Source organism: Chaetura pelagica, unplaced genomic scaffold, assembly GCF_000747805.2.
Source record: "Chaetura pelagica isolate M959 unplaced genomic scaffold, ChaPel_1.0 scaffold472, whole genome shotgun sequence".
Taxonomy (NCBI): domain Eukaryota; kingdom Metazoa; phylum Chordata; class Aves; order Apodiformes; family Apodidae; genus Chaetura; species Chaetura pelagica.
Genome location: NW_009952566.1, coordinates 50,843 through 64,217, shown reverse-complemented (window position 1 = coordinate 64,217; position 13,375 = coordinate 50,843). Strand labels below are relative to the sequence as shown.

Here is a 13,375-nt window from a genome sequence, read left to right as displayed (position 1 = left end):
GTTTTTGCTGCTGAAGAAGCGTCCGCCGCTTGGGGTTTGTGGGAGTAAAGGTACGGAGCGCTCAGGGAGGGGGGGGTCTGGGTTTCTGGAGCTGCTGCGTTGTTCTGCAGAATTCAGCCCCCGAACGGTGGTTCCGCAGGGCCTGCAGTCAGAGGGATGCCCGGGTGGGGTGTGTGGGTGTGGGGAGCTCCTGTTGCTGCTGCTGCGGCTCCTGGATTCACGCGTGGGTGAAGTCTCAACACGGCCTCTGTTAACAGCATTCCTCAATCCGCAGGAAGGTAAAATGCTGAGGCTGAACTGCTTCACCTGAAACTGCTTTTTCTTCCAGGGAAAATGCTGCATGACGTTATAAGCCTTGTCACTGGGGAACCAAAGAGTTTGCTGGATGTTGTCTCTATTTGGAGAAACCTTCATGGGAGTGAGGGGAGAAAAGATGTCTCTCAGGAAAGCCAGCTGCCTTTGAAAAGGAAGTCGGAAGGAGGAACAAATATTGCAGCTAAAAGGCAGAAAACAGAACGACTGAGAAAGACTTTATCTGAGGAATGTCAAATGGAACCTGGAGAGGGGTGTGTGGTACCAGAGGAGAGCAACCAGGACAGCTCAGCTGAAAGCAAGACTTCCTTAGAAGACCCTTCCAAAAGCAATGGAGAGGAGCCTGTTGCAAATGAGCAGCTTAGCTTCAGAGTTTCTTGTCGTTGTAGTGGAGCAATTGCCAAAATACTTACTTCACAGGTGCGCTAATGTATCACTATTTTAGAACAATTTAACAAAGGTGAAGGAAGATGTATCATTTCATTGTCTCTAAATTGTGTTGTATGTTTTACAATAAGAAACTGATCTAAGCTTTTTCTGTGTTTTCTCAAAGAAGCCCTTAACCTGCATTCACCTTAAACAAATGGAAACACAAGGGCTGTTGTTAATTTCTGGGCATTGTTACCCTGAATATTTTTCAAGTTAATGCCTTCGTGGCAGACAATGTAAAAGAAAGCTCAAAACCAGAATGTTTCAGTTCTGGTGGACTCTGGGTACTGGGGAGAACTTGTTCCCCAAGAGGGGAACTCAGCCTTGAAAAGTGTCATGGGAGCGTGTGTGGATCTTGGTCCGTGAGAGGGAATAGTGATGTGGACACTTCCAGTTGCCTTTTCCATCCAGTTCTCTTTCCGTCTATAATACCTTTCTCCTGTGATGAAAAGCAAAAAAGAAACCCTTGTAGCTTCACATTATGCAACTCTCTCTTACTTGAAGAGTAGTTTAACTAGATTTTTTTTTTTTTCCTACTAAAGCTGGTACCTTGGAAAGGTGGAATACATGAGCTGGCCAACATGAGTATTTGCTTAAATTTGTACTGCACGTTTGAACTGTCATATTCTGAGGATAGTCAGGGCATTGTAGATGCCATAAAAGCAATAAAACCGTGAGTTGCAGTTGTATGTTCTCAGGTTTTCTCTTAAATAATCAAATTTACAGCAATCAGAAATATTTTGTACATGATATATAATGCTAAAATGATAACAACTTTTGTTGTACCTTGGGCAGGCCTTCAGCTTCCAGCTGAGTGATAGTAATTTTGTCCTGTGGTATGTGTGCTCTGCCCCTTGCTCACTTTCTCTGCCCTTTTGCATCTCTTCTGGTCTTTGTACAAATTGTTTTCCTAGGGATAAAGAGAGACTTTTCCCCAGCTGTTTTTAAGGATTGTGGAGTCAAGGCTGTGATCTATAGTTTTCTTAATTCTGTTATTTTTCCTGCTGTGACTGTGCTTCCCTCTTGCAGGAGATTGGAAGAGCCATTGGCATAGCACTCATGAAGCAGTTTGGATGGTGCACAGATCTGCGGAACCCAAACCTGGAGGTAGCAGTCAGTGCTTGTGTGCCAGATGGCCTGTTGCTGCTTCTGGAATTGTCCCTTGTGTATTTTGTCTTGTTCTCTGCTCCCTTTGCTCTCAGGACCTTGGCCTTTCCCTGTTCATCCTTCTTCAGCTGAATTTAGCTAGAAATCACCTAGCAGTACTGAACAAAGCTTTTTGGTAGCCACCACGTGTGTGTGTCTTCCAGGGCACTTAAATACCAGAAAGGCCAGTGTGGAGCTGTACGTGAGGGCAGGGATCCTGACAGGCAATGTCTCGGGATCTGGCACACTTACAAGCTGCAGGACTCTGTGTTGAAAATGGAGATCACCTGAGGCACTGGGCAGCTCATTTAGCCTCTGTAGGGGAAGAGAGCAAGGAGCAAGGTCGTCTTCTCAAGGAACTGGATTTGAGAATGCTGCTTATGGAAGAGCCTCCTCCTAGGCCCTGCCCCTGACAAACAGCTCGCTTAAGGCACTCCCCCTGGTGCAAGCTGTCTGGAGTCTGGAGATAACTCAAGAGCTCTTGACAAGCTGTTTATCCATCCCTATGCTTGGCCTATGGAGGCTGCTCTCAGCACTGATGCTGGGAGGTCTGAGGCCTTTTGTATAAGCACAAAGTTCATCTCCTGGCTTTGGTTTTCTCAGGCTGTTCATCAGATACGGCTTTGAGTCTTAAGTGGGGCTCTTGTTCCTGTCCAGATTTTTGCTCTGGAACCTTTCAAGTACTGAGGACTGGGATATTGCAAAAGCATCATGTGTCTCTTTGGGGTGTCTGGGGAGTGACTACAGTCATGCAAGACCTGTTGTAGAGCTTAGTCATCTTTTAGGGTGTTCTCTATGGGACCAGAGGACAGTTCCTTTGAACTCCCTATTTTTTTGGAAGGATTCACCACATTTGCCTTCCATCTGAAATGCTGCTTAGTGGCACTTGGGGTTTTTTTGTGTGTAAATAGCTGAATGCTAGTCTACAGTGAATAATCTGTTCTTGCTTAGAGTAAGTGGTTTAATAATTAAAAATATCCATTAATTGTTACAAAAATTGGTTCCCTGAAAGATTCAGTTGTTTGCTGATGGATTCCTGGCTGACAAAATTCCCTTCTCAGCTTGCTTAAATTTTAAATCCTCTTTAAAGAGGCATTCAGATCACATAGTGTGATTTCTATCAACTAATCATAATTGTCTACAATGTGTATTTCCTTAAAAACTAGATCAGAAGTTTGTAGAAGCATCTTATGTGTCTAGGTTAAATGAGATAAAGCTGTTGTTGTGCCAGGTTGAGTGTGTCTAAGGTATTTTTTTTCCTCTTTCAGGTCTTTGTACATCTTAATGACATTTATTCTGTAGTGGGGATTCCTCTTTTCAGGTAGGCGTTCTCCTCACAGATTTGTCTTGGTAGTATCAGACCAGACATAATTTCTGAATAGTCTTGCTGTGCCCTGTGATTATTTGCCTTCTGGTTCAGTATTCACTGGACTCCCCCGTTAGTCTGATGACCTGTGTGGAGCTTACCTGAGCATGTAGGCCAGACTTTGCAGTGAGTTATGGATAAAAGCAAGCTGCGGTTTCTGTCTGTCCAGTTCATTTGTTCTTTCATATTGCATGAGCTTTTCTGGGTGGTTATACCATTATCCTGTGTTGGTTTTTCCCTGCCTGCAGGCTTCCGTTGGCAAACCGCGAGTACATCAAAGCGGCGGGGCTGCGATCGACCATCGCGTGGGCCATGGCATCTCTGGCTGAAATCAGTGTAAGTGAATGTTCACGGCCTTGGAGTCCTGAGTTGGGTGGGTTAGGCTGGAGCTGGAGTCTTCAAAGAAGTGTGGTGACTTTAATGCCCCATACTCTAATGCCTGTGGACAGGATTTGCCTTATCTGTGATCAGAGTGTTCTGTCACCTGCAGTTCAACCAGGCATCTGCTGTAATCTCGGGTCCTTCTCAGGAAGGTGCTATTCCTTATATGAATATATATTTCTAAATGGCAAGATTTTTTTTCACTACCCAGGCTTCAAACCTTGCTAGGGGTTGTTTTCCCAAGGGAGACAGAAGCAAATCTGATGTTTTCTACATATTATTTTAGTACCAGTATCTTGTCTGCAGCACAGTCATAATTTGTTTCTCTAAATGTCACCTCAAGGTTGGATGCATTGTCTTTAGTGAAACTATTCGTGCTTTTTACTATACTCTAATAAGCAAATTTGACGTGGCAAACCAGTGACTATTGTTACCTGCACTGGATTCAGTGGGAGTATGTAGGTGATCTGTACATCCCTGAGTAAGCTGTGTCCTGGGAGAGAAGTCTGTCTTGCTTGGGATGCAATGACCCCTTTAATTTTGTAGGCAGGTGCCTTTGTGCTGGATCCCATGTGTGGAGTAGGAACGATACTGCTGGAAGCTGCTAAAGAGTGGCCTGTGAGTATCACAGTGGCAACAGCTGGGACCTTTGCAAGATGGCAAGTTGTGTGGAGAAAAATCTGTCCCACAGCTACATACACTAAAGTCCATTACTGGAAAGTGGAACCAAACTGATCTTCCTAGGCAGTTAGAAGTGTTTTAGTACGGACATTCCTCTAGAGGAACGTGCATCCAAATCCTGCATATTTGTGCAGGTGGGTGCTGACAGTCCTGTGTATACTGTGCGGTTTGTGTGAGGCAACCGTGGACTTCTAAAACTGTCTGGGCTGTGCAATCCTGGGAGCAGAGCTGTTGGTGTGATGGTACAGTCAGTTGTCAGTGTCAGAGGCAACGTGACTTTCTGTAGCTAGCTGGGGTCTTACTGTAAGAACATAGCCTCAGTGCTTCTGTAAGTTACAAGTGGTTTGAGCAGATCAGAACATGAAGGGGGTTGAGGTAGCACAGACTTCCCCCATTCTGCAGTCCTCTGGGTCTGTGTATTACTCTGTAATGGTAGTAGATCTCCCAGAAAGGGTTTTGTGGTAGAAGGGCTGTGGATCAAGGTTGTTCTGAGAAAGGTTTATTTGTCAACTAAATTACTTTTATCTTTTTCTCTGAACAGGAAGCCTGTTACTGGGGTGTTGATATAAGTGATTCACAGTTAGAGGGTGCAGATGTGAATATTAGAACTGCAGGCTTGATGGATAAGATTGAGTTACTTAAAGCTTCTGTGAAAGGTATGTCTGTAGGCTTTCCAAGTGAGACATATTTGACTTTTTTTGTGGTTCTGGCATTATACGGGTAGTGTAGGTTCTCTTGAGGTGATGTGTAGTAGAGGTAACTCTTAACGTATAGCTGAATAGTGACTCTCTAGTGCTAGTGAATGGATAATTATTTGTACTTCCCTATATGAACATTGGCAAGAATAAATTGAGCGGAAGACAATGAAAATAATAATTGTCAGACAAGGGCAGTTATTCTGTCTTTGTGGTATTCACAAATTTACCATTAAGGTACACACATGTGAGAGCTTTTTATTTCTAAGGGGAACAGAACAAGGACAAATACAGATAAAATATCAGTTGACACTTGATCACTTGATTGTACCAAATGAGTAATAGTGAGGACTCCTGAAGTTCAGAGATGAATTGTTGACGTTTTGTGGTAGGCTTATTTTAAATGATGATGCCTTCCTCCTGGAAGAGGGTATCTCTTTGCTTTCAGTGAATGAGCTAGTTTGAGGAGAAGGTGATAATTGTATGACCTTATTTTGGTCCTCAAAGCCTGAATCTAAATTTGTGCTTTATGAAATTCATGACAGACAAAAGCTGGCTGTTTTTTTCCCTGTACGTGGGTGATGATGCATGCATATTTTTATACCTTGCAATATTTATTTCTTACCAGAATATTAAGAAATATTATTCTTTCTTTTTGCTAAATATATATATATATAGCTTTATTTCTTCCTTAAAAGATGTGATTGTGCTTGACTTCTAGGATAACAGAACGTACTCTGATGTCAAGCTTTTCTAATACTGAAAAAGTAACTGGTGCCTTTGTGAAGCTGGTATTTCTGCATGTTTTGAGAAGGACCGTAGGTCACTTGTCCTTCCATTTGTAAATAAAATGGATTTAAAGTTGTGCTGTTAAGTGTTGATCCAAGGATGGTCCAAGAACCATCTCCAGCCAGTTCTGGAAAGGCTGGCATAGAGTCACAGTAGGGTTTAGGAGAGAAAGGGACTGCTGGAGATCTGTAGTCCTGCAGTTTTCTGGGAGTGGGGCTAAACCCAAAGCTGGGTGAAGTTTCTCAGGGCTTTGTCCAGTTGAGTTTTGAGCTTTCTGAGGGGTGGAGAAGCCACAGTCTCCTTGTTTCATATGCTGGCTACACTGTGGCCAGCACAGCCTGGGGTGTGCCTGTCCTTCATCACGGCAAGGATGCATGTTCCCTGGAGAGTGTGTGGCAATACTTGAGAATCGTTGCAACAGACACCAACAGTCTCCCACAGATAGTGGCTGTAACTGGGTTCTTCAGAGGAGAAAAGGGGGTTGGAGAGGAATTGAACCTGCAGTTCCTTGCTGTTCATATGTGTGCATCTGAACATCTGTGCTAAGTGCTTGCAAGCTTAGCTCATCTTTCTCATTTTGCTTGTAAAGATGTTGAGAAGCAGCAGTTAGTTTGGAACCATGCAGTTCCCTTTTAAGAGAGCCTTACTCTCATACCAGCAGGAGCAGGGAATCTGCAGGCTAAACCCCACTGTCCTGCATTTGTTTCTTCCTGTTCTGCACTGGGTTGGTGGCTTTGTAGTGCTTTTGGTGAGGATAAGTACAGAAGGAGCTATGAACCTGGGGGTGTAACCCACAAAAGAGCTGGCAAACAGTTTTGTAAGGTAAATGGGAGCATAACTGCTATTCATTTTTCAGAGAGTTAGATGTAAAGACCTGCCTTTATTCTGCAGCATTGCCCTTGCCTTCAGAAAGCTTTGACGCTGTGATTTCGGATATTCCATTTGGGAAGAAGTTCAAGATCACAAAAGACATAGAGCTTCTGCCAGATATTCTCCAGGAAATGGAGAGGTATGTGTGGCCTTTGACGTGCTTTGGTCTAAGTGTCATGATAGTTTGCGATCCTAAGCATTCAGGCAGCTTCACGTTTGCTTTATTTTAAATAGTCTGCAGCTCTGTAGTCTGATCCTGTGCAGACTGTGAAATTCTGAGCTCTTGGCTCCTCACTTAGAGGCTGTTGTGGCTTGACCTGCAAGCTGTGGAAGTGCTGATGGCAGCACAAGCTGACAAGGAAAGAACTGGTATGAACCACACACAAATATTCTTTACAAGAGATGGTGGTGACAGAACAGAGAGGGTGATCCAGACAAACTTAAAGCATAGCCAGGCAAATAAATCAATAAGCCTTTCTTGGTTAAGGTCTGCTTGTATAAAGTTATAGGCTTTTGTTTGGAGTTCACAACAAAGCTTTTAGCAGCCTGCGTTAGCAGGAAGAATCGGACCAGGAACTGGAGGTATGTGTTTTCCTTTCTGTTAGTGTATACTGAAATACCCAGCTAGCCATCTGGTCTGCTTTTAGATGCCTCTTTTCATCTGTCACTTTGTTATTTTGTGGCAGAGTTGAGCCAGCCTAATAGTGAGCAGCTTCTAAGGGGCAGTTCAAACCATCTGCCCCTTTATTTCCTTTATTGGCTGAAAACAAGCTCTGTCTGTAGGACTGGTCTTTCATGGATGATTGACCTTGCTCACCCACTGCAAGAATGTGGCAGGAAGATGCTAAGGAAGGTGAGGTAGCTCCACAGAATGGCAGGGCTATCTTGCGTCAGCTTGCCCTGGCTGTGCTTGTCTTCTGGTCTCGTTTGCTCTGTTGGATCATCCTAAGCAAATTATTTCCTTTAGAGGTGGAGGTGAGGAAGGGACCATTACCATGAGAGCCCCACCACTAAGACTGTTTAACCCATTTGCTGTGAACAGAGCCAGGGTAGTCTTTTTCTTCCACTCTTTCAAAGCCCAGTGTAGTGTTTGCTCATGTGCTAAGGAAAATGGATTGCAAGCAGTGGTTAGTTTTCCTCTGTTTCCTGAGTTTGAAAGTCATTAAGAATCAGTGGAACACGGAAAGGACAGAACTTTTAAAATTTCCAAAGGGAAAGGCCAGCTTTGGAATTGCCTCATCTACCTGAGAAGCTCTTGCTGCCCTGGGAAGTTGTTGCTTTGCAGACTGGTGGAGGCTCATGTGACCCAAAAGCAGGGTTTGAAGGTGTTGTTGCCCTCAAACCATTGGAACAATACTGAGAGGGAAAAAAACCTGATTCCATCATCCCTGCCAACCCAATGGAAAGAACTCTTGAGGTCAGAAATGTTTGGGAGTCAGGACAGGGGCCAGTTACCTCATTTAGGAAGAGTTATAAAGGCAGGGAATTTGAATTCCCTTTGGAGACACAGCTTACTGAGCTGAGCCATGACCCTGAACATGCTTAGGTGGTTTACTGAAAGCAGCTGACATCTGAAATGCCAGCAGTGTTGAGTGCTGCACAGATGAATAAATGCCAGGCAGGCTGAACACTTCACCTTTCTTTTTGCTGCAGAGTACTCTGTGTTGGAGGCACTATTGTGCTGCTATGGAGTCAAGATCTCCATAAGTGCATGGATGGCATTACCAGGTGTGCTGAAAAGGACTCTTCTAGTGCCATTTCTGAAGGTGCATGTGAAACTGCTGCTGCAAAAGCTCTGAATGTTGGTGGGAATTCCTCCTTGGGGAATGGTGTTGAAGAATCCTTTCTCAGCAGCCGACAGACACGTTTTGGGTCTCTGGTGCCAGATGGTGTCTATGGGGTTAGCCTTGGAAAGACAGATGCTTTCATATACAAATACAGGAAGACCTCTGCTACTGGGAATCGGTAGCTTTCTTGCACCAGGCCAAAGTGAACTTGCATCCTGATTACACCTGAAAAGCAGCACGGCAGTGATCTGGTGGAACTCTGCTGATCCAAATGAAGCCTGTGCCATTTGTTAGCTCACCTCAGTTTCATTGGCTGTCCTAAGGCACTGCTTTTCTCTTGGGCTTTTAGGAGAGGCAGATGATGTCTACTAGTGTTTCAGATGCTTTTATTGTAAAATACTGTAATGGGAGAGAGCCTCGCAATGTTGGGAGGAGTTTCTTTGGGAGAGAAGGTCACTATTTGCAGAACTACAAAACCAAATGTAAATGGATTTTTACTTTCAGCAGTATTTTTTAGGAAGCACTTCTTATCTGAAGAAATCTCCAGCTGTTTTTGAGGGCTGGATGTATGCTTTACCATGCAGTCTTTTATTTTACTTTAAACCTAATTTCTGATTAATTTGAAGTGTGGCTATTGAGATCTCTGAGTGGAAAATAAACTATTTTCTGTATTAATTCTTTGCAACATTTACATGTGTAATATTACTCCCAGGGCACAATATGGAAGATGGAAAAAAAAAAAGTTGTGTGTTGTCATTTGGAAGCATTACTTTGTCCGTGTGCTTTCCATAGCAAGCATGTCTCTACTCTGGACATCTTAGAATTTAAAGTAAGAGCCTGTGGTGTGGACTGACCCTAACTAGCACCAGTGCAAATTTGTTGTAGGAGATGAAGCTTCATCTGTGTTGCTTAGTTCTTCTTGTGTCCTAGGAATATAATCAGGAGACGTAACATTCTTTTCAGTGAGGGTCTGAAAGACAGGCGATGTTTCAGTTTACAAGGAATTTTTTTAGTGAAGTTCTTGTAGGACTTAAAATCTGTTTCCTTGTCCAGAGGTGTCTTCTTTCAAGACCGCTAAAAGTAATGGTGAAATCGAGTGACTACTTTGTAAAATGGTTGATGTAACAAAACACAATTAGCTAGCAGTGGCTTTTTGGGGGGGGGTTGAGCATTCTTCAGTGCTGCATATCATATTTTCATTTCCATGGTTTTGTTTTTTGTCAAGTAATTTAGTTTCATCTAAAGTCTAGTTGGGAGACTGATAGCATAATTACTTTTCTGATTGCAGTTGTGTCTCAAAAATTCTTGAATTTTATCTTCTCTCAAATTTTCTCATTCAAAATGATATATGCTAGAAAGACTGAAAATTAGTTTGTGCTGTCTGCATGTTATAGAGTTGTCATGGTTGGAAGGGCCCTCTTCATATCGTCTAGTGCAACCCCCCTGCTACAGCTAGATCACACAGGGACACATCTAGTCGGGTTTTTAATGTCTCCAGAGAAGAAAATGTAACTTCTGTCCTGCTTCTGTATTTCAGTGCTGCAAATAATTCAGTTGTGTAGGAAGACCATTAAAGTGTAAAAGAAGAGGTAGGGTTTTTTTGGTTATGGAAAAGACATCCTGTCCTGTCCAGTTTCAGGAAATATTCCTAGAGTTAAATGAGATGATTGCTTAGTTTTGTTTGCTTAGTATTTACTTAATCTTCATTTACAAAGACTTTTGTGTCTCTTGCTATGTAATTGCTGTTCTAATAACCTCTGTTCCAAGGACCTTTGTAATTTATGCCATTCTTTTAAGGTCTGGGTTACAAGAGTTGCACACTTAGGAATAATTTGCATTCTACTACTTTTGGTTTGGGTGTTAACTGCTTTGAGGCATATTCTAGGGTGATTGTATGTCCATTTCTTTTCTTGATATGATTAATTTATATCACAGCATATCTTGGAAAAAAAACCCCAAGTTATTACTTTAGTTTAGTAAAGGTTGAACTTCATTTGCCATCTAACAGGTCATTCATCAAGTGTGGATGGGCCCTTCCAAAGATTTTCAACATCTTACTAAAAGAAAGGCCCTTCCTTTACTTTCCTCTTCACTGAAATTCAAATACTTGTGATAGTGAGATTGTCATTCCTGCAAAGGTATCTGTTATTCCATGTCTCCTTATTTCAGTTCTTCTTGTCATTAGGCTTCAGCTGTTTAACAAACGCAGACACAGAACTCTTGTAGGGTGTGCTTTGCTGGAGGTCTCATTTTGAAAAAGAAAAAGCCTGATTTTCTGCTTCCAGCTCTTTGACATGCGCGCTGGTTTTGGTGAGGGAAGTTGTGCATCTACCAGCTCAGCTGCTTCATGCTGAAACTCCTGGATTCTGTGGACCTCTCTGGGGAACACTTGGTGACTTTTACTCTCAATTGTGTTTTGGAGTCTCTGGTTTCTGGTACTGCTCCTGTGTGTTCCTGGAAGAGAATGTGTGAAGAACAGATGACCCTGAGTCATCTCCCATTTTGCAGAGTCCTATGTACAAATCTCATCTCTCTATGTCTGTGCCCTTGCTCCTCCTTCTTGGGGTGATCCAGGAAGGCATCAATTCTTCTACAGCTCTGCTGCTTCGGAAATATTAATGGACTTCTACTTGAGTGCTTTTTGATAGGCATTTTAATCTTTGTTTCTTCTTGATTCGGCCTCATAGCTGTTGAACCTCCTTATGACTTTGCTAGGAACAAATTGTCTGTGTTTTGAGAGCTCTGTATTTCAGCTGTGGTTAGCTAACCTGGCAGAAAACTAACAAAAAGGGAAGTGAGTGGCTTTTGCCTCATTGGAGAGTTGAATCAGCTTCTGGAGGAATTGTGTGGGTTTGAGAGAAGCTGAAGGGGAGGCCTTTAGGGCTGGGAGCTAGGGGATTGGGAAGCCATTTGCGTGCCTTTTCCTGAATAGCTGACCTAATGGAGGTTAGGAAGCCTGTCTGTGCCCTGGAACCAGTTATACCATGAAGTAGCAACTTGCTTAGAGATCACTGCATTTTGTTCAACAGTTTGCATAGGTAATAGTCAAAAAGAGAAGTACTCTGTTGTTACTGGTTCAACTTAGACTTTGGTTTTATACACCTGATATTACCAGCTTCCATTTGAAGGACAAGTATAAGCTTGGAAATAGATTTACTTCCTTGGACCTTGGATTTTATGTCTATACTGATTTAGCTGCATAGACCTCTCCTCATGAATCTGCTGCTGTGCCATATATTAGGGGCAGTGCTAGATGCTAGCTTTCCTTCTCCTTTTCTTCTTTCCTCTCCTTTTCAGACACACACCTTGCACATTCTCTTGCTTGGCTGGTGTTTCTCAATAGAGCCCATCCCAGTTCTGCTCCACTCCATATCTCAGTTCCAGAGTAATAAGGCCTTTCCAGTTGTGAGGCATCTTGGTTAACGAATTTTTGTATAATGGAATAACAAGGAACTCTGGATTTTGGTAGAAGTTTTGCAGGTAATGTTGTGATCTGATATTCTACGTTGTCACAGAAACAGTAGCAATTATTACCTGTTTAATTATGTAGTACTTCTTCAATTTGACTTAGTGGTTGGTGGGTTTTTTAGAACTCCTCACCATATATGGCAATCTGGATTTCTGAATCAGGATCCTTACATGGTTTTCCAGAGCAGACATTGAAAAAATGCTGTATAGATTTAGTAATGTGACTGCATGTAGGTAGAAGCATTGTAGGCTTATATTTGCTTCTGGAATCACAGGATCACAAGGTGGCGGGGTTGGAAGTGACCTCTGAAGATCATCTAGTCCAACCCCCTTGCTAGAGCAGGATCACCTATGGTAGATCACAGTGGAACACATCCACATGGGTTTTGAATGTCTCCAGGGAAGGAGACTCCACAATCTCTCTGGGCAGTGTACGCAGTAAAGAGGCTTTTCTGTACGTTTAACTTGAACCTCCTGTTCTCCAGCTTGTGCTCATTGCCCCTTGTAGTGTCATTGGACACTGCTGAGAAGAGACTGGACCCATCCTCCTGACACTCTCCCTTCAGATATTTTCAAGTGTTTATGAGATTTCCCTCAGTCTCCTCCAGGCTCAACAGCCCCCAGCTCTCTCAGTCTTTGCTCACAGGGCAGATGCTCCATTCCCCTAATCATCTTTGTGGCTCTGTGCTGGACTCGTTCCAGTAGTTCTTTATGCTTTATGAACTGGGGAGCCCAGAATTGGATGCATTATTCTAAATGTGGCCTCACTATGGCAGAGTAGAGCAGGAAGATAACCTCCCTTGACTTCCTGGCTACACCCTTCTCAATTCACCCCAGGATGCCATTGGCCTTCATGGCCACAAGGGCACATTGTTGGCTCATGGTCAGCTGGGTGTTCACCAGGACAGGAAGACCTGTGTAATACATTCCCATTGTCATAGTTCACTTGTATAAATGGGCAGGCCAGTTGTACACTGGTTTTGATTTCTAGATACATCATGTTGCAGTGATGATGGGAAAATGGGCTACATTTTGTGAAATCTGCATGTGAAGGAATTGGTTTCAGGCTCCTGCTTATGGAAACAGGGCCAGGAGGAAAAACGGGCCATTGCTGTTAACCTCATCATCACAGAGGCTGGGAGTTGGAGCGCTTATGGTGCAAGTGAAACAAAAAATGAACACGTTTTCTTACATGAGCTTCTTTGAGATTTTTGGTTGCAATTAACAAAGACAGTTTATATTCTTACGAACTTGTGACAGCCCCTTCAGTGCTAATAACCAACCCCCCTGCTACAGCTAGATCACACAGGGACACATCTAGTCGGGTTTTTAATGTCTCCAGAGAAGAAAATGTAACTTCTGTCCTGCTTCTGTATTTCAGTGCTGCAAATAATTCAGTTGTGTAGGAAGACCATTAAAGTGTAAAAGAAGAGGTAGGGTTTTTTTGGTTA

General features: G+C 43.1%; 1 protein-coding gene across 1 annotated transcript; it reads left to right on the top strand.

Annotated features, from left to right (window-relative positions):
* Nucleotide 1: 1 nt before the first annotated feature.
* On the top strand, nucleotides 2–8,638 carry THUMPD2 (THUMP domain containing 2; the record flags this gene model as incomplete). The annotated part of the gene is made up of 9 exons (XM_009993460.1): nucleotides 2–50; nucleotides 329–732; nucleotides 1,771–1,848; nucleotides 3,156–3,208; nucleotides 3,502–3,589; nucleotides 4,181–4,252; nucleotides 4,857–4,971; nucleotides 6,691–6,808; nucleotides 8,323–8,638. Coding segments are annotated over 9 exons (1,293 nt in total), but the record flags the coding sequence as incomplete, so codon positions are not given.
* Between the last annotated feature and the right edge of the window lie 4,737 nt (nucleotides 8,639–13,375).